Source organism: Pan troglodytes, chromosome 20 (genome assembly GCF_028858775.2).
Source record: "Pan troglodytes isolate AG18354 chromosome 20, NHGRI_mPanTro3-v2.0_pri, whole genome shotgun sequence".
Lineage (NCBI taxonomy): Eukaryota > Metazoa > Chordata > Mammalia > Primates > Hominidae > Pan > Pan troglodytes.
Genome location: NC_072418.2, coordinates 57,562,970 through 57,583,972, shown reverse-complemented (window position 1 = coordinate 57,583,972; position 21,003 = coordinate 57,562,970). Strand labels below are relative to the sequence as shown.

The window sequence follows — 21,003 nt, the reverse complement described above, 5'->3', positions numbered from 1 at the left end:
ACACTCTCACCTGTGATCACGATGTCCAGAGGGTCACTGGGAGCCGACAACTGATAGGGGGAGTGAGGAACAGAACCGTAGCATCTGTAGGTCCCTGCCAGGTCTTCCGTCATGGGACCGATGGAGAAGTTGGCCTTGGAGACCCCATCATGGTGCTCTCCAGTGAGGCTCAAAGTGTCGTTAAACATCCCCTTTCTGTGCAGAAGGAAGTGCTCAAACATGACATCTGACCAACATTGCAGGATGACTGTCTCTTCTGATTTCACCAGGCGACCTGGGTGGGCCAGGAGGGAAGGTTTTCTGTGGACTCCTAGGAAGACAGTTTGTGAATTTAGAAGGTGTCTCTCTTTATCATCCCATCCATGGCACCTGGAATGAGTGAGGCTTCCCCTCGCTGGTGTCTTATCTCTCTCCTTCCTCTCTGTGTCTTCATGTTCTTTTCTGTGCCCATAACTCCTGGTGCAGGTCCTTCCATCTGTCTCCCTACCTCTTCTCTGTCCCTCTGTCTCTAGTAGCCTCTGATTCCCTTGCTGCTGGGCTCAGCCTCATCTCTTGGGCTGTTGTACCTATTTCACTCTAATGTCTTTCCTGCTGTCGATGTGGGGGTGGAAGAGGAACCAGGATAGGCTGCACGTCCCGGCTCTTAGCAGCCTGGTTCAATCTCTTTTGGACGAATTGGAATCCTTGGCAGGAGGTATGAACTGATCAGTAAGGCAGGCACCAGTGTCCACACACCCTGTTCCTGGTGGGGACTGGGAGCCACTGTTGCCATGCCTGTGCCAGCTTCCATAGGCTGGCTACTGGTGCTGGTTGGAGGAGTATCAACCCCTCCCTATGTGGATGGAGCCTGGTGGTGGCATCATAATCCCACCCTTGCTGATCTCGGTGTAGCCAACCTTCTCCTTGTTTGGTTTCTTTAATTAATTAATTAATTTTAGAGACAGAGTCTCACTCCTTCGCCCAGGCTGGAGTGAAGTGGTGTGGTCTAGGCTCACTGCAACCTCTGTCTCCTGGGTTCAAGTGATTCTCCTGCCCTCAGCCTCCCAAGTCGCTAGGATTACATGCACCTGCCACCATGCCCGGCTATCCTTGTGTCCTTTCTTAACTTGTCCTTGACGTGGGTTCCAGTGTTGGTTTCCTGTTGCTGCTGTAGAAAATTATCAGAAGCATGGCAGCAGGAGAGAGCACACTGACCCCTTCCAATTCTGGAGACAGAAATCGGACCCTGTTTTTCCTGGGCTAAAATCAAGGCATCTGCAGGGCTGTGTTCCCTCTGGAGACTCAGGAGAATCAGTTCCTTGACTTTTCCAGCCTCTATAGGCCACCTGCATTCATGGCTCATGGCCTTCCTCCACCTTCAAAGCTGATGGAGTCTCCCATTACGCTACTCTAATCCCCACTCCCCTCTTCCTCCTCCTTTCATGTGGACACTTGTGATTACACTGAGCCCAGCAGGACAGTCGAGGCCATCTCCCCATCTCAAGGTCAACTAATCAACAACCTGAGCTCCATCTTCCCCTTCTGTCCCTTCCCTTATAACATAAATAGTCACAGACTCCAGGGATTAGAATGTAGTCATCACTGGGGACAATTATTCTTCCCACCACAGCAGCCATTTCCCTGCATTCAATCCCCCTTTACCCCAAATACAGTTAGGGTCTGGATGATGGGACGCTGGTGGACACCCCCACCAGAAGCTCTGGGACTCAGGAGGTGGGACAAGGAAAATCCCAGACAGGAGCCCTCTGACCTGTGACCATGATCACCAGGGGGTTGCTGGGTGCCGACCACCCAGTGAGGAAGTGTGGGTGTGAACCCCGACATCTGTAGGTCCCTGCATGTGCTGGGGTCACAGGGCCCATGAAAAGGCTGTTCCGGAATACTCTGTTGTAGAGCTCAGGGACAGGCATCCCGTCTTCTTTGGACAGACTGAATTCGTTAAACCCAAGACGAGAGCGACACTGAAGAGTCACATATTCTCCTTCAGACACCACAGCGCTGGGCCAGGCAGAGAGGAAGGGCTTGTCCTGACCACCTTGGGGAGAAGGAGGCGCCGCCTTAGACAGGAAGATGTGGAGCCGCCCCTCCCTCCCTGTGCTCAGAAGATTCTCCTATTTCCACTTTCTAAGGCTCCTACCACACCTGGGTGCCCAGGGCTACAGGAAGGACCCATCCCGCATAGACATGGCGTCTCCCTGCAACAAAAGTGTCAGCTGAGAACTTTGAGCAGGTGCTGAATAAGCGACTCTTACTAGATTTTAATAGTGCAAGATTACTCACGTAAAACAACACAAATAGACATGGAGTCGAGGGCATGTCCTTTGTGAATGGAATAGCAGCCAATGTGTGAACCACAATACACAACTGAGCCCCCAACAGAGGATTTGGAATGTCAGGGCCATGGCTGGGGTTCCCCCACCTCTGAGGTAGAATGACAGCAGCCACACTGCAGCCCCTACCGTCATGGAAACGCTGGAGGGTGTGAGTTACACCTTTGTCCTCAGAGGCCTGCTGTTCCTAGCACTGCTTTGCTCCCTTCCTCTGCCAGTGACACCACATCCCCGCCGCACAGCACAGCTTGGAGGACCCCAGTCTGCCCTCCCGGGTTCCCACAGAACCTGACTCAGCCCAGGGAAAGGAAGGCTGGGGAGGGCAAGGTCGGAACTGTGGGCTGAGCACCCCAGGGTCTCCTCATCCTTGTTTATAAGAAAATCCCCCACCGGGCTTCCCTCCTGTTTCAGGAAAATCCTCTTATGTGGGGAGATGACAACCTAAGGGTTGGAGAAGGACTCACCCATGTGTGGCCAGGCCCCCTGCAGCAAGAAGAACCCTGGAAAGAAAGATCATGATGGACCATCCACCTGCAGGCAAACCAGGCCTCCCTTGCTGCCCCGACTGGGCTGTGAGTCTTGGTAGCCAGGCCCCTGATTGGCTGAAGGTAAACTTAGCCTCCCTGCCTACCTGCTGCCAAGAACAGGGCTCTCGGCTGTGGAGAGACCCAGGCTCCAGGCCCAGATCAACACTTCCTGGCCCAGATCTCCACTCCAGGCCCAGATCAACACTTCCTGGCCCAGATCTCCACTCCAGGCCCAGATCTCCACTCCAGGCCCATATCTCCACATCAGACCCATATCTCCACTCCAGGCCCAGATCTTTACCTCTAGGCCGAGATCTCCATCCCCGCACTCCCTCCCTCGATTCCCTTCCAGGACTCACCAACACACGCCATGCTGACGACCATGAGCGACATGGTGCTGCCGGTGCAGACAGGCGGCCGTGCCCCAGCTCAGCTCAGCAGCGCACAGGATGTTTTTTGGCGCCCTGCCCATGCAGTTTACATGCTGACCACATCATGGGAGGGTGACGTACGCAGGCTCTTTCTACCTTGCATGAGGCCCAGTGGGTGCTCGCTCAAGAGCGGAACATGGCTTCCTGGAAATTGTTCTCACTAGAATTGACACCTTGCGTCCTTCACTATGACCAGACTCAAAAGACGTCTCAGATCCAAACTCTCACACACGAGATGATTGAATTCTGTGCTTTCATTAAAGACTTTTGATGAATTTTTGTTTTTATCTGAGATTCAAACTCTTCTTCATGTGTAATGTGCAAAATATCTAAGAGGTATTATTAACATTATCAGAGTAATTGTGACAAAAAGCCATTCTAATTTTCCTGCTTGAGTTTCTAGTACTAAACCAGAGGCACGAGAACTGCTTGAACCTGGGAGGCGGAGGTTGCATTGAGCTGAGCTCGAGCCACTGAACTCCAGCTTGGGTGACAGAGGAAGAGTGTGTCTCAAGAAAAAAAAAAAAAAAAAAGCAAACTAAATAACCTATAATAACAAATCAGAGGACTGAGGTTACCAAATTTTAAGGGGTTCTATAAGTTTATATAAAATGCAGCATCCTCATGAGAGGGGATACAGAGAACCACTGGGCAGAAAACTGTGTCTAAAATACATCTGTGGATACACAGTCCCTTTATAGTTGACAAAGGCTGCCATGTAGTTTAAGGTGGAATAGAATATTTTCTCAACAAATAACACAGGACCATAGGGTTACACGTAGGAAAAAATAAATCTAAACTTATCCTCACACTTTAAAAACGCTTCTTATTTTTTATCTTGTTGTTGTAAATTTTTTATGCTTTATTTTTAAGATTGACAAATAAAAATTATATACCGTGGTCCTTCACTACTCCTGGGTGATTGGTTCCAGGATCCCCATTCAGATACCAAAATCTGCAGATGCTCAAGCCTCTTGCATGAAATGGCATAGTGAAGCTGGGCACCGTGGCTCATGCCTGTAATCCCAGCACTTTGGGAGGCTGAGTTGGGTAGATCACAAGGTCAGGAGTTCAAGACCAGCCCGTCCAACATTCTGAAACCCCATCTCTCCTAAAAATACAAAAAAAAAAAAAAAAATTTATCTGTGCATGGTGGCACGTGCCTGTAATCCTAGGGGAGGCTACTGGGGAGGCTGAGGGAAGAGATTCGCTCGAACCTGGGAGGCGGAGGTTGCAGTGAGCTGAGATCGCGCCACTGCACTCCAGCCTGGGTGAGAGAGTGAGACTGTCTCAAAAAAAAAAAAAATAGCATAGCAATTGCATAGAACCCATGCACATCCTCCTGTATACATGAAATCATCTCTTGATTACTTATAATTCCTGACACAGCCTACACGCCACTCAATTTGTGTCGATTCAACATAGTTTTTTGCTTTTTGAAAATTCGGGGATTTTTTCCTCAAAATATTTTTGATTTATTGTTGGTTCAATAAACAGCTGTAAACCCCACAGATATGGAGGAGTGACTGTATATTTATATTATGAAAGATGATGTGTTGATGTGTGTCCCTGTGGAGATGAGACTAACAGGGCTTATGACTCTACAAATGTTTCATCATGGAATGACTCTGCCAGCTTTGCAGGTCTGCAGGGAGTAAGAATATGACTTGTTCATCTGATTCACGATCCTTGGAACCTCCTGTGTGCTGCATCTTTGGATGGAAATTGGAGTCTCAGAGACCAATCAGGCTCCACCCTGCTTCCAGAAGCTCAGAGTCCAGGGGTGAGAACCCAGTGGAGAACAGATGGGGTTACGTGGACATAGTACTGATAACACCGGGAGCCTTAGGCAAGAAAAGAGTCCCATTACCGAAACCATGAGGGCAGACATGTTTATTTGAAGGAGGGAAAACTACATTGAAATTATTTTAAAAAATGTATAAGTTTTACTGCTGACAGAAGGCTGAAAGATAGTCTGAGGGGAGGTGGAACAGCATGAGGGAAGGTGGAACAGCACGTGCCTAAGTGCCGTGTTAAGAGGGAGCCTCTTGTATGTTTGGAATTGTGAGTTCCTCAGTGTGATCACAGCCTTAGGTAGACTAGGAGGTAAGCCAGTTAGGTTGGAGAGGTGGGCAGGGGTCAAGTGAAATGGAGAATTGTGGGCTAAGCAAAGGAGTGTGTTTTCTCTCCAGCAGGCGGTAGGGACCTTAGACATTTGTAAGCAAGAGAGAGGCATGTTGAGATTCGTGGTGTGAGGAAGAGCGATGCCCTAAGATGAAGACTGATGCCTTCAGATTCCAGCTGCTAGTACATGGGAGCTGGCAACCCGGTTTTGAGACAGGGCTGTTGTCTCCCCAGAAGATCCCATCAAGGCCTGACTGTGGTGCTCATGGGCAGGAGACAACTTTGGATCTGGGCTCAGCATTTGGAAGTTCCGTGTACACGATGGTATCTGTTGGGGGTGTCTTGGGCCTCCGAGAAGGGGGACTGATTTTTCTCTGTGTGAAAACACAGTGATCCAAGTGTGCATATGTCACCTCCTGAGGGTCTTGTTCATCAGAGTCCTGGAGAGACAGAAATGCTGAGTGAGGGAGGGTGCTCACATTTTTCAGGACTCTTTGGGAATAAGACTAGCCACGAGGCTGGGCCGAGGAGCACCTACCTCCCTCTTCACTATTCTGTTCCCTGCAGGCTCTTGGTCCATTACAGCAGCATCTGTAGGAGACAGAAGTCAACAAAACAGCTTGGAGGGCACTTCTGGGCCCTCATTTCATAAGCAGATACCAACATACAGGGGGAGGCCATAGGTGCCTGAGGTCCCTCAGTTGCCAACAGCAGACTCAGACATTCTATCTCTGTGAGCTCAAGGACCCATCCCATGAATAGCTCTGAGTTCCCATCCCATTGATTCTGTCTCCCACTTTCTGCCTGTCATGGAACCTTCTCCTGGATGTGAGTGGCTACAGGGGACGTGAGGACACAGTTGAGAATCAGGCAATGGTCTGTGAGCTGAAGGCAGGGGCAGGGTGTCTGGTGCTCTCTCTAGAAAGTCCTGCCTCTGTGGCTGCTGCCTTGGGCCAGGGACCATCCTGCCAGTGAGGAACACACACCTGAGTGTTCCCATCCTGTTTCCCCACATGGCCCTGAGCTCTCTGGCCTCTGCTTTGTGAGACTTACTTTTTTTTTTGGAGCACCAGCGATGAAGGAGAAAGAAGAGGAGGAGGATGAGGAGGATGATGACCGCTGAGGTCCCAATCAGAACGTGCAGGTGTCTGGAGTTACCTGGAAGAAGAGGAGACACCAATAAGAAGCTAATCATGGCAGTTCCTATTTATGAATTGTGTTGCATTTCTTGATTGACAGGTAACGACATACAACATCTCTTTAGGACAAGCATCCAGATGGTGGGAGACCCAGCTTTCTCCTGCTTTCTCAGTTACAGCTCTCATAGTAACCATAGAATGTGCTGAGGATACAACTACTTTAGTTGAGATGTTTGACCCCTTCAAACCTCACATTGAAATTTCACCCCCAGTGTGGGAGGTTGGGCCTCTTGGGAGGTGTTTGGGTCATGGAGGTGGATCCATCATGAACAGATCAATGCTGTCCCAAGGAGACGGGGTTAGCAAGTTCCCCCTCTATTAGTTCCTGGAGAGCTGGTTGTTCAAAAGAGCTTGGAAGCTCCATTGCTCCCCCTCCCCTTGCTCCCTCTCTTGCTGTGTGATCTCTGTGGTCTCTGCACAGACAGACCCTCCTTCCCTTCTGCCAGAGGGGGAGCAGCCTGAGGCCGTCACAAGAAATAGATGCTGGTGCCATGCTTCCAGTACAGCCTGCAGAACGGTGAGGCAAACCAATCTCTTTTCTTTAGAAGTTACCCAGGCTCAAGTGTTCCTTTAGAACAACAAAAATGGACTAAGACAGCAACGTCCTGAGATCAGGAGGAACGTCTCAGAACAGCCTGGGCTGTCTTCCTGTTCTTCCTGGAGGAGGACGTCATGCAGTGCTTTAGCTGAGGGCTTCCTGTGGCTCCAGGGTACAAAACCCAGGCTGGGCTGCTTTCTGGCTTCCCCCAGCTACACTGCAAATGGGATGACTCCATATGTCCCGAGCAGCTTTTCTGAGCCTTGAGGGACGGGCTCACATTGAAATGTAGGTTTCTGTTGTCACTCGCTGCTTATCTGTTAGTAATGAACCTGCCTGTGTAATGTGTTCTCTGTGTGTTCTGTCTCCCTGGAGTGACGGTGAGTGACAGGAATTGGCATAGACCCAGGTGCAGTCCAGGAGGTGTTTAGAGTCTTCTCTGGGAAGACTGCACTGGGATTGATACACAGCGAATGTGCTTTAGGATTTCTACATCCACAGCTTTCTTGAGTCAAACAACTTGCATTCTCCAAGAAAAGGAAACAAAAGTGAAAGCAAGATAAAAAAAGCGAAGTAGAATTCTCTTATGTCAAACAGCCAGGAAATAGTGTTGAAGCCCGTGTGCAACGTGCTACTCTTTGTGATCTCGGGAGACACATGTTAGGCTGCTGTTCTACCCGATAGGCTGGGGAAAAGACCACCCCCTCGGCCATCTATTGCTTCAATACCACCTGTCCTCCTGTGAATTAGTAGGAAAGGGGAGCAGGAGCTAGTGCTGGCGCTGATCTCTGATTCCAAGATCTGGACTCACTCCAAGGAGCATTAATGTTTACCTCCCCATGGCCTATCTGAATCTCCACAGGTGATTGGAAGTAGGGGTGAGGTGGGGGATTTGGGTGAGAGGGTAAGTCTTTTTTGCGATGATCAGAGCACTTTCTCTATTCCACGATCTGTGCTGGAGGATTCAGCGGGCTTTCACATTTTCTATATGATCTCATGCTCACAGAAAGCCAAATAGGGAAGAGGTTTTACGCTGATTGCCTAATGGATAAGATAAAGGATCAAAGAAGTAATTATAGAGAAATAGAAAAATGATGATTGAAATTCAGGTGCCTTTGTCATTCGTGTGTGTTTTATTATATTTATGCATTTCTTATTTTTATTTTTTGAGATGGAGTCTCCTTGTGTCACCCAGGCTGGAGTGCAGTGATGCAATCTCCACTCACTGCAACCTCCACCTCCTGGATTGAAGTCATTCTCCTGCTTCATCCTGCAGAATAGGAGCTGGGATTACAGGGATGCACCAGCATGCTCGGCTAATTTTTGTATTTTTCCTAGAGACAGGGTTTCACCATGTTGGCCAGGCTGGTCTCGAACTCCTGACTTCATGTGATCCACCTGCCTTGGCCTCCTGCAGTGCTGGGTTACAGGTGTGAGCCACCGTTCACAGACTTGTATATTATGCTATAATAGGTCCCTTCATTTCCACCACCCCTCATATATCTGTCACTCCTTTGCCAGGTATTGATTTATGTGTAGGAGGAATAAATCTCAGAAAGAAATTAATTAAGCGAGGGTTAGACAACTAGGAAAATCAAACCCAGCAAGCCCTCCCTGCAAATGATTCTACCTCCCAAGCATAGCTTATATCCATCTGCTTCATCCACTTAGGGTCTAAATCAGCGCCACATTTCACCAGTGGGGCGGGAATTGCCTTTTCCATGGTCTCCTAGATTGCAGTTGTGCACCTGGGCCTCCCTTATTTTCATGTTAGTCGCTATTAATCATGTAGGGATTCCTGGTTACCCCGAGGTGAATCCAAGGGCTGTGAGTATCAAACACACATTCCTTGTTCCTCCTTAGTTTCCTGTGTACCCAGTGTGCTCTCCGTCTCTCCACAGTCGTCTTGTCATTCTCCCCATCTCATTCCCAGCATTTCAGGCAGAGCCTCTTCCTTCCACATCAGATTGTTTTCACCTTTGTGCCTTCACGGCTGACAGCTGTGTGTGCAAAATCCTTCCGCCAATCTTTCAGGGGTTCAATCCGTGTTTTTCATTAATGTCACAAATATCTGATTAGTGAGACCTTCTCTGTCACCCAAAATCATACACTCAGCATTATCTATTATTGATTTTAAATTCTGGCTGGGCACAGTGGCTCACGCCTGTAATCCCAGTACTTTGGGATGCTGAGACGGTTGGATCACTTGAGGTTGGGAGTTTCAGACAAGCTTGGCCAACATGGTGAAACATCCTCTCTACAAAAAATATACAGAAAGAATTAGCCGGGCATGGTGGCAGTTGCCTGTAATCCCAGCTACTTGAGAGGCTGAGGCAGGAGAATCACTTGGATCCAGGAGGTGCAGGTTGCAGTGAGCCAAGATTGTGACACTGCACTGTAGCCTGGAAGACAGAGGGAGACTCTGTCTCAATAAACAAACGAACAAACAAAGAAACAAATAGATTTCATGCACAGATGCTTCCCAATGGATCATTCATTTATTGGTCCACTTGTGCACTCATCTTCTGCCCTCCCATTTAACCATCTGCAATATCAGTGTCCCAAGAGCAGAGGCCAAATGCATCTTGTTCACTGTTTGTGGAAGGCAGGAGAATGCTGTCCCACCCCAAAATGTCCCTGTCCTAGCCTCCATAGCTTGTGAATATGTTATTTTACATGGAAAGGAGGAATGAAGATTGCAGATGGAATTATGGTTGCTAATCAGCTGAACTTAGAACAAGGGTATCCTGGATGATTTCCGGGAGATTATGATGGATTTTCATCTTGGTGAACCCAATAGAATCCCCAAGGTTTCAAAAGATGAGGAAGAAGGGAGAGCAGCATTCAGAGAAAGAGGTGTGGTAAGGAAGAAGGGTCTGAGTGATGCCATGTGAGATGTGAGCAGCCTTTGTGGGCTTTGAGGAAGGAGGAAGGGGACCAGGAGCCAAGGAACTGGGAACCTTTAGAAGCTGGGACAAGTGAGAAGCAGATTCTTGCCTGGAACCTTCAGAGGGAAAGCAGCCTTGCTGTCACCTTGATTTTAGCCCAGTGACATGCACTTCGTACTTTGAGCTAGAGCACTGTAAGATAATTAAAAAACCGTTTTGTTTTCACCCACGAATCTTGTGGAAATTTGTTATGGCAACAATAGGAAAAGGTTCCACACTGCACAGCCTGAGCATGGGGCCGTGGCTGAATGAGTCAGTGAGTCGAAGTGTGCGTGCATGAGCTCTGTTCTCTGTTACGGCAAGGCTGTTGCTCTGCTGAGTCAGCCAGGGTTGCTTCGTGACAAACAGGAGTTCATTCCTTGGCAAGTGCAACTTCTCTAAAACACCTCGCCCTCATCAGATGTTCCCTTCCCTTCCCTCTCTCAAGCCCCCAGGAATTTATCCTCTAGTAGGGATGCAGGCAGAAAAAACACTGCATTTTTCCTAAGAAGGATGTCAGATTGCCAATCATTCTTCTAGCTTGTAGGAGGTCTCAGCTCCATAAAATGAGAGATGAAGAGATTTCACTGAGCCCTGTGTTGGGCGCAGATCCCTTTTGCTGTTGGAGTATCTGGGGTTCAGAGATGGTGGAAGACAGGTGCACAATGTCAGAGCTGTGAGATGCTGAGTCAACGCCTGAATCCAAGGTTTCCACCTCCCCAGATTTCCAAAAGCAGATATAAGAGGGTTCTGTACTCACCGGTTTTAGTGCTTGGTTCAGTGGGTGAAGGCCAACTATTTGAAGGGTTTCCTAGAACACGAGACAGGAGAGAGGTCAAGAAATGAGGCTGCCTGTCCTCTACTCAGTGGAAATCTTTGAGGTTGGTTCATGGCCAACACTCTGTTATCTAATATTGGGTCCTGGGAGTCCTGGGATCCTTTTTTCCATTATTTTTGTATGTGACACCCACTGTCTTGAGACTTCAAGGTATAAAGAGAAAACAGGAGCATCACACTACCTGATCTCAGAATATGTTACAGAGCTGTAGTAAGCAAAACAGCATCACATTGGCGTAAAGAAAGGCACATAGAACAATGTAGCAGCATGAATAACACAAATATATTCCATGCATTTACATCCAATTTTTTTTATTTTTTCTTTTGAGGTGGAGTCTCACTCTGTCACCCAGGCTGGAGTGCAGAGGTGCAATCTCGGTTCACTGCAACCTCAGCCTCCTCAGTTCAATCAATTCTCTCACCTCAACCTCCTGAGTAGTGGTATTACAGGTGCTGACCACCATGCTCAGCTAATTTTTGTATTTTTAGTAGAGACGATGTTTCACCATGTTGGTCAGGCTGATCTTGAACTCCTGGCCTCAGGTGATCCACCTGCCTCGGCCTCCCAAAGTGCTGGAATTGCCGGTGTGAGCCACCATGCCCAGCCCATCCAATGGACTTTGACAAAGGTGCCAAGAACTTACAATCAGGAAAGGACAGTCTTTTCAATAAACAGTGCAGGGAAAACTGGATATCTACATGCAGAAGAATGAAACTGCACCTCTACCTGTCACCAAACACAAAAATCGAATGAAAATGGATTAAAGATGTGAGTCTAAGGCCTGAACCTATGAAACACGTAGAACAAAATATTGGGGAAATGCTCCACGACATGTGTCTGAAGAAAGACATTTTGTTTTAAACCTTCAAAACACAAGTAATGAAAGCAAAAAATAGACCATTGGGATTACATCAAACTAAGCAACTTCTGCACCACTAAAGATAAACCAACAAAGTGAAGAGACAACCCACAGACTGGGAGCAACAATGTGCAAACTATGCATGTGAGATGGGATTAATGACTAGAAATATAAGAAGCTCAAACAACTCAATAAAACAAATGATTTAATTGAAAAAGGAGCAAAAGACATGAAATTTCCCCGCATATGAAAAAGTGGTCACTATCACTCATCATCAGAGAAATGCAAATTAAAATCAAAGTGAGTTTTCATCTCATCCCATTAAAATGGCTTTTAGGCCAGGTATGGTGGCTCACGTCTGTCATCCTAGAACTCTGAGAGCCCGAGGTGGGCGAATCTCCTGAGGTCGGGAGTTTGAGACCAGCCTGACCCACATGGAGAAACACTGTCTCTACTAAAAACACAAAAATTATCCGGGCGTGGTGGCGTGTGCCTGTAATCCCAGCTACTCAGGAGGCTGAGGCAGGACAATCGCTTGAACCTGGGAGGTGCAGGTTGCGGTGAGCCGAGATCACGTCACTGCACTCCAGCCTGGGTGAGAAGAGCGAAACTCCATCTCAAAATAAATAAAATAAAATAAAATAAAATGGCTTTTAGCTGCAAGACAGGCAAAACAAATGCTGGCAAGGTGGTAGAGAAAGGAGAACCCTGGTAGCCTGTTGGTAGGAGTGTAAATTAGTACAGCCATTACGGAGAAAAGTATGCGAGTCCTTGAAAGAACTAAAAATAGCTTGGGTGCAGTGGATCATGCCTGTAATCCCAGCACTTTGCGAGCCTGAGGCGGGCTCCTCAGTTGAGGTCATGAGTTTGAGAGCAGCCCAGCCAACATGGGGAAACCCCATGTATACTAAAAAAAACAAAAAGTAGCCAGGCATGGTGGCATGCACCTGTGATCCCAGCTACTACGGAGGCTGAGGCAGGAAAATCATCTGAACCCAGGAGGCGGAGATTGCAATGAGCCAAGATCACATCACTTGTACTCCAGCCTGGGCACAGAGGGAAACTGTCTCAAAAACAAAAACAAAACAACAAACAAAAAACTAAAAAGAGAACTTTCATAGTATCCAGGAATTTCACTACTGGGTTGATGTCCAAAGGAAAATAAATGAATATATCGATGTGATATCTACACTCGTATGATTGGTGCAGCACTCTTCACAGTAGCCAAGATGTGGAGTCAACCTACCTGCCCATCAGTGGATGAATGGATAGAGAGAATGTGGTACATACACTCAGTGGAGACTACTCATCCACAGAAAGAATAACATCCTGTCATTTGCAGCCACATGGATGGAACTGGAGGTCATTACAAAGATTCCCATTTCTCACCCATATACAGGAGATAAAATGTGGATCTCATGAAGGTAGAGAGTAGAATGGTGGCTACCAGAGGCCAGGAAGAAAAGGGAAGAGGGTAAAAAAAAAAAAAAATATATATATATATATATATACATATAAAAATGTATTTATGACCACTAGACTTTACACTTAAAAATGGTAAACGTGGCCGGGCGCGGTGTCTCATGCCTGTAATCCCAGCACTTTGGGAGGCTGATGTGGGTGGATCACGTGGTCAGGAGTTTGAGACCAGCTCCACCAACATGGTGAAACCACCTCTCTACTGAAAATACAAAAAGTAGCCTGGCGTGGTGATGCGCGCCTGTAGGACCAGCTACTCAGGTGGCTGAGGCAGGAGAATCGCTTGAACCCAGGAGGCGGAGGTTGCAGTGAGCTGAGATTGTGCCACTGCACTACAGCATAGGGGACAGAGCTAGACTCTGCCTCAAAAAAAAATGTTAAAGGTGGTAAACTATATAGGTATATTTATCCTCAATAAATATTTCTTCAAACAAAAGTAAAGGGTGTAGGGGTTGCTGGTGATGACATCTCTGTGTGGGTGAGAGGCCAGGATGGGCTTCTGGGAAATGGGTAAGGTTGAGGGGCTGAGGGAACCTCTGATCTTCCCAAACTGAGCCCAGTCTCCCTCCTCTGGGTCTCTTCTGACCACTTTCTCCATCTGCCTGGGTGCCTGGAGCCCTGGCCGCAGGCCTCCATGCAGTCCGTGTAGGAGGGTTTGGAGCTGCCCTGTCTGCCATCCTGTGCCCTGATGTCTCCCTCACACCCAAGCTTCGTCTTCTCTCTGCATCTGTTCATCCTTCTCTCCATCATCAGCAGGAAGCTCCTCAGCTAAGGCTCTAGGATCATAGGACATGGGACAGGCATGGGCTCTCCTCACCTGTGACAGAAACAAGCAGTGGGTCACTTGACTTTGACCACTCGTACGGAGAGTCACGGAAATAGCCGAAGCATCGGTAGGTCCCTCCGTGGGTGGCAGGGCCCAGAGGAAAGTCGGCCTGGAATGTTCCGTTGACCTTGGGCCCTGCAGGGAGCCTACGTTCATGAGACTCCCCCTCCCTGGATAGACGGTACATGTCATAGGATCTCCGGGAGCTGCAGGACAAGGTCACATTCTCTCCTGCCAGAATCGTGGGGCCCGGCTGGGCTGAGAGAGAAGGTTTCTCATATAGACCTGGAAGGAGAAGAGGCAGTTTCCCTAGGGAGGATCTTCCTTGTCACAGCTCCCTTCACCTGAGCTGAGAGCTCACTCCCCTGCTCTATGACCTAATGCTCTCTCTCTCACCCTCCACCCATCTCTCTTCATGTCTATTTCCTCCTTCCACCTTCTCTGTCTCTCTAGGTCTCTGATCTCACTTCCCCACCTCTAGATATGTTTTCTCTCTTTGGATTGTTTTATTCTCTCTGACTCTCCTTGGATTGGTTGACTTGATGTTACTTTTTTAAATTCTGAGTTTCTCACTTTGTGTCCTGTTCATAACTTTCTGCATATTTCTATCTATTATCTATCGATCTATATATTTATCTATTCAGTGCCTATCTACAAATTCTCTACCTGTCATCTATATCTATATATCATCTATGTATCTATCAATTGTCTATCTATCCATCAATCATCTATTATCTATATCTATGTATCATCTCTGTATGATTTCTCTCTGTCTGCCTCTCTATCTCTATGTATTATCTATCTGTCTTCATCATCATCATCTCTATGTATCATCTATTAATGAATCAATCAATCATCATCTATGTATCTATAACCTATTATCTATCATCTACCTATTTATCATCTATCTATATCTATCCATCTATCATCTGTCTTGCTCTGCCTCTCGGTTTCTCTAGTTCTCTTTGGAATCTCTGCAATTCATCCCCACATCTCCATCTTTCTATGCCCTTGTGCCTCGCCCTCAGGACTCTAATTTTAGTGGTTTTCTCTGCTCTCTTCCATCATTGTCTCCACTTCTCTGCCCTCTTCTCTCTCTTTATGTGTCTGTGAGTCTCTCAATCTCCTTCCTCTGGCTCTTTCTCTGTGTGTTTCTGTCTTTGTTTTTTGGTGTCCCTGATTTCTCTCTGTGTCTCTCAGTGATCCTCTCATATGTGGGGTTATTTGGAATGTGAGCCTCAGAATCCAGTCTGGAGACCACAAGTTCACACAGCATACAGGGGTTGGTGTTCTGGGGCCATGATATCCTGGGACGATTACTCTCCATTGCATGGAAGGCAGAGGTGTCAGAATAACCACGACATCTGTAGGTGCCACAAGGCCTGAGGCCACGGGGCCCAACTCAGGTCAGAAATATGGGTGTCCTTGGGTTCTTCTGGTAGAGAACACTTTGTGGAGGTAAAACACAAATGAAACTTCTAACCTGTGCCAGGTGTCTGAGCAAAGTCAGCATGGAGGGACACCTCTCTCTGGGACATGTCTGTCTGTCTGTCTCCTTTAACTCCTTCTGTCTTTTCTAACTCCCTGTATGGCCCCTGTGTCTGTCCTCTGTTATGACACCTGGTCTGTACTTGTGTCTCCTGTTTCTCTGTCTCTGTTGGTACAGACCTCACCAAGTCAGTCTCTCTCCATAAGAATACCAAGCTCATCTTCCTTACAACCAGCTGGGCCTCCAAGTCCTGGATCATTCACTCTGCATCCCAATGAAAATGAGAAGAATGTCTGGACACTCTCACCTGTGATCACGATGTCCAGAGGGTCACTGGGAGCTGACAACTGATAGGGGGAGTGAGTAAGAGAACCGTAGCATCTGTAGGTCCCTGCCAGGTCTTGCGTCATGCGACCGATGGGGAAGTTGGCCTTGGAGACCCCATCATGGTGCTCTCCAATGTGGCGCAAAGTGTCGTTAAACATCCCCTCTCTGTGCAGAAGGAAGTGCTCAAACATGACATCTGACCAACATTGCAGGATGACTGTCTCTTCTGATTTCACCAGGGGACCTGGGTGGGCCAGGAGGGAAGGTTTTCTGTGGACTCCTAGGAAGAGAGATTGTGAGTTTAGAAGGTGTCTCTCTTTATCATCCCATCCATGGCACCTAGAATGAGTGAGGCTTCCCCTCGCTGGTGTCTTATCTCTCTCCTTCCTCTCTGTGTCTTCATGTTCTTTTCTGTGCCCATAACTCCTGGTGCAGGTCCTTCCATCTGTCTCCCTCCCTCTTCTCTGTCCCTCTGTCTCTAGTAGCCTCTGATTCCCTTGCCGCTGGGCTCAGCCTCATCTCTTGGGCTGTTGTATCTATTTCGAACTAATGTCTTTCCTGCTTCTATGTGGGGGTGGAAGAGGAACCAGGATTGGCTGCATGTCCAGGCTCTTAGCAGACTGGTTCAATCTCTTTTGGATGAATTGGAATCCTTGGCAGGAGGTATGAACTGATCAGTAAGGCAGGCACCAGTGTCCACACACCCTGTTCCTGGTGGGGACTGGGAGCCACTCTTGCCATGCCTGTGCCAGCTTCCATAGGCTGGCTCCTGGTGCTGGTTGGAGGATTATCAACCCCTCCCTATGTGGATGGAGCCTGGTGGTGGCATCATCATCCCACCCTTGCTGATCTCAGTGTAGCCAACCTTCTCCTTGTTTGGTTTCTTTAATTAATTAATTAATTTTAGAGACAGAGTCTCACTCCTTCGCCCAGGCTGGAGTGAAGTGGTGTGGTCTAGGCTCACTGCAACGTCTGCCTCCTGGGTTCAACTGATTCTCCTGCCCTCAGCCTCCCGAGTCGCTAGGATTACATGCACCTGCCACCATGCCTGGCTATCCTTGTGTCCTTTCTTATCTTGTCCTTGAGCTGGGTTCCAGTGTTGGTTTCCTGTTGCTGCTGTAGAAAATTATCAGAAGCATGGCAGCAGGAGAGAGCACACTGACCCCTTCCAATTCTGGAGACAGAAATCGGACCCTGTTTTTCCTGGGCTAAAATCAAGGCATCTGCAGGGCTGTGTTCCCTCTGGAGACTCAGGAGAATCAGTTCCTTGACTTTTCCAGCCTCTATAGGCCACCTGCATTCATGGCTCATGGCCTTCCTCCACCTTCAAAGCTGACTGAGTCTCCCATTATGCTGCTCTAATCCCCACTCCCCTCTTCCTCCTCCTTTCATGTGGACACTTGTGATTACACTGAGTCCACTGGGACAGTCCAGGCCATCTCCCCATCTCAAGGTCAACTAATCAACAACCTGAGCTCCATCTTCCCCTTCTGTCCCTTCCCTTATAACATAAATAGTCACAGACTCCAGGGATTAGAATGTAGTCATCACTGGGGACAATTATTCTTCCCACCACAGCAGCCATTTCCCTGCATTCAATCCCCCTTTACCCCAAATACAGTTAGGGTCTGGATGATGGGACGCTGGTGGACACCCCCACCAGAAGCTCTGGGACTCAGGAGGTGGGACAAGGAGAATCCCAGACAGGAGCCCTCTGACCTGTGACCATGATCACCAGGGGGTTGCTGGGTGCCGACCACCCAGTGAGGAAGTGTGGGTGTGAACCCCGACATCTGTAGGTCCCTGCATGTGCTGGGGTCACAGGGCCCATGAAAAGGCTGTTCCGGAATACTCTGTTGTAGAGCTCAGGGACAGGCATCCCGTCTTCTTTGGACAGACTGAATTCGTTAAACCCAAGACGAGAGCGACACTGAAGAGTCACATATTCTCCTTCAGACACCACAGCGCTGGGCCAGGCAGAGAGGAAGGGCTTGTCCTGACCACCTTGGGGAGAAGGAGGCGCCGCCTTAGACAGGAAGATGTGGAGCCGCCCCTCCCTCCCTGTGCTCAGAAGATTCTCCCATTTCCACTTTCTAAGGCTCCTACCACACCTGGGTGCCCAGGGCTACAGGAAGGACCCATCCCGCATAGACATGGCATCTCCCTGCAACAAAAGTGTCAGCTGAGAACTTTGAGCAGGTGCTGAATAAGCGACTCTTACTAGATTTTAATAGTGCAAGATTACTCGCGTAAAACAACACAAATAGACATGGAGTCGAGGGCATGTCCTTTGTGAATGGAATAGCAGCCAATGTGTGAACCACAATACACAACTGAGCCCCCATCAGAGGATTTGGAATGTCAGGGCCATGGCTGGGGTTCCCCCACCTCTTAGGTAGAATGACAGCAGCCACACTGCAGCCCCTACCGTCATGGAAACGCTGGAGGGTGTGAGTTACACCTTTGTCCTCAGAGGCCTGCTGTTCCTAGCACTGCTTTGCTCCCTTCCTCTGCCAGTGACACCACATCCCCGCCGCACAGCACAGCTTGGAGGACCCCAGTCTGCCCTCCCGGGTTCCCACAGAACCTGACTCAGCCCAGGGAAAGGAAGGCTGGGGAGGGCAAGGTCGGAACTGTGGGCTGAGCACCCCAGGGTCTCCTCATCCTTGTTTATAAGAAAATCCCCCACCGGGCTTCCCTCCTGTTTCAGGAAAATCCTCTTATGTGGGGAGATGACAACCTAAGGTTTGGAGAAGGACTCACCCATGTGTGGCCAGGCCCCCTGCAGCAAGAAGAACCCTGGAAAGAAAGATCATGATGGACCATCCACCTGCAGGCAAACCAGGCCTCCCTTGCTGCCCCGACTGGGCTGTGAGTCTTGGTAGCCAGGCCCCTGATTGGCTGAAGGTAAACTTAGCCTCCCTGCCTACCTGCTGCCAAGAACAGGGCTCTCGGCTGTGGAGAGACCCAGGCTCCAGGCCCAGATCAACACTTCCTGGCCCAGATCTCCACTCCAGGCCCAGATCAACACTTCCTGGCCCAGATCTCCACTCCAGGCCCAGATCTCCACTCCAGGCCCATATCTCCACATCAGACCCATATCTCCACTCCAGGCCCAGATCTTTACCTCTAGGCCGAGATCTCCATCCCCGCACTCCCTCCCTCGATTCCCTTCCAGGACTCACCAACACACGCCATGCTGACGACCATGAGCGACATGGTGCTGCCGGTGCAGACAGGCGGCCGTGCCCCAGCTCAGCTCAGCAGCGCACAGGATGTTTTTTGGCGCCCTGCCCATGCAGTTTACATGCTGACCACATCATGGGAGGGTGACGTACGCAGGCTCTTTCTACCTTGCATGAGGCCCAGTGGGTGCTCGCTCAAGAGCGGAACATGGCTTCCTGGAAATTGTTCTCACTAGAATTGACACCTTGCGTCCTTCACTATGACCAGACTCAAAAGACGTCTCAGATCCAAACTCTCACACACGAGATGATTGAATTCTGTGCTTTCATTAAAGACTTTTGATGAATTTTTGTTTTTATCTGAGATTCAAACTCTTCTTCATGTGTAATGTGCAAAATATCTAAGAGGTATTATTAACATTATCAGAGTAATTGTGACAAAAAGCCATTCTAATTTTCCTGCTTGAGTTTCTAGTACTAAACCAGAGGCACGAGAACTGCTTGAACCTGGGAGGCGGAGGTTGCATTGAGCTGAGCTCGAGCCACTGAACTCCAGCTTGGGTGACAGAGGAAGAGTGTGTCTCAAGAAAAAAAAAAAAAAAAAAAAGCAAACTAAATAACCTATAATAACAAATCAGAGGACTGAGGTTACCAAATTTTAAGGGGTTCTGTAAGTTTATATAAAATGCAGCATCCTCATGAGAGGGGATACAGAGAACCACTGGACAGAAAACTGTGTCTAAAATACATCTGTGGATACACAGTCCCTTTATAGTTGACAAAGGCTGCCATGTAGTTTAAGGTGGAATAGAATATTTTCTCAACAAATAACACAGGACCATAGGGTTACACGTAGGAAAAAATAAATCTAAACTTATCCTCACACTTTAAAAACGCTTCTTAATTTTTATCTTGTTGTTGTAAATTTTTTATGCTTTATTTTTAAGATTGACAAATAAAAATTATATACCGTGGTCCTTCACTACTCCTGGGTGATTGGTTCCAGGATCCCCATTCAGATACCAAAATCTGCAGATGCTCAAGCCTCTTGCATGAAATGGCATAGTGAAGCTGGGCACCGTGGCTCATGCCTGTAATCCCAGCACTTTGGGAGGCTGAGTTGGGTAGATCACAAGGTCAGGAGTTCAAGACCAGCCCGTCCAACATTCTGAAACCCCATCTCTACTAAAAATACACACACACAAAAATTTATCTGTGCATGGTGGCACGTGCCTGTAATCCTAGGGGAGGCTACTGGGGAGGCTGAGGGAAGAGAATCGCTTGAACCTGGGAGGCGGAGGTTGCAGTGAGCTGAGATCGCGCCACTGCACTCCAGCCTGGGTGAGAGAGTGAGACTGTCTCAAAAAAAAAAAAAAATAGCATAGCAATTGCATAGAACCCATGCACATCCTCCTGTATACATGAAATCATCTCTTGATTACTTATAATTCCTGACACAGCCTATACACCACTCAATTTGTGTCGATTCAACATAGTTTTTTGCTTTTTGAAACTTCGGGGATTTTTTTCTCAAAATATTTTTGATCTATTGTTGGTTCAATAAACACCTGTAAACCCCGCAGATATGGAGGACCGACTGTATATTTATATTATGAAAGATGATATGTTGATATGTGTCCCCGTGGAGATGAGACTAACAAGGCCTATGACTCTACAAATGTTTCATCGTGGAATGACTCTGCCAGCTTTCCAGGTCTGCAGAGAGTAAGAATATCCCTTGTTCATGTGATTCACGATTCTTGGAGCCTCCTATGTGCTGTATCTTTGGATGGAAATTGGAGTCTCAGAGACAAATCAGGCTCCATTCTGCTTCCAGAAGCTCAGAGTCCAGGGCTGAGAACCCAGTGGAGAACAGATGGGGTTATGTGGACATGGTAATGATAACACCGGAAGCCTTAGGCAA

At 48.2% G+C, this 21,003-nt stretch overlaps 2 protein-coding genes across 3 annotated transcripts in view; both read right to left on the bottom strand.

Moving 5' to 3' along the window:
• Positions 1-3,289, bottom strand: part of KIR3DL5 (killer cell immunoglobulin-like receptor) — a 45,600-nt gene extending 42,311 nt beyond the window's left edge. Inside the window, exons 1-4 of one of the 2 annotated variants that reach the window (XM_054672372.1) lie at positions 3,217-3,289; positions 2,795-2,830; positions 1,751-2,035; positions 11-310 (exon numbers count right to left, since the gene is read on the bottom strand). In XM_054672372.1, coding sequence (XP_054528347.1) covers positions 11-310; positions 1,751-2,035; positions 2,795-2,830; positions 3,217-3,250 — 655 coding nt within the window. In that variant the 5' untranslated portion in view covers positions 3,251-3,289. 2 annotated transcript variants of the gene reach the window in all.
• A 1,910-nt stretch (positions 3,290-5,199) lies between these two features.
• KIR2DL1 (killer cell immunoglobulin-like receptor) lies at positions 5,200-19,113 on the bottom strand. Its single transcript, XM_063800833.1, is given in 10 exon segments — positions 5,200-5,695; positions 5,697-5,852; positions 5,951-6,003; positions 6,466-6,570; positions 10,837-10,887; positions 14,070-14,363; positions 15,875-16,174; positions 17,614-17,898; positions 18,658-18,693; positions 19,080-19,113. Coding segments are annotated over 10 exon segments (1,431 nt in total). The 3' UTR covers positions 5,200-5,578.
• Between the last annotated feature and the right edge of the window lie 1,890 nt (positions 19,114-21,003).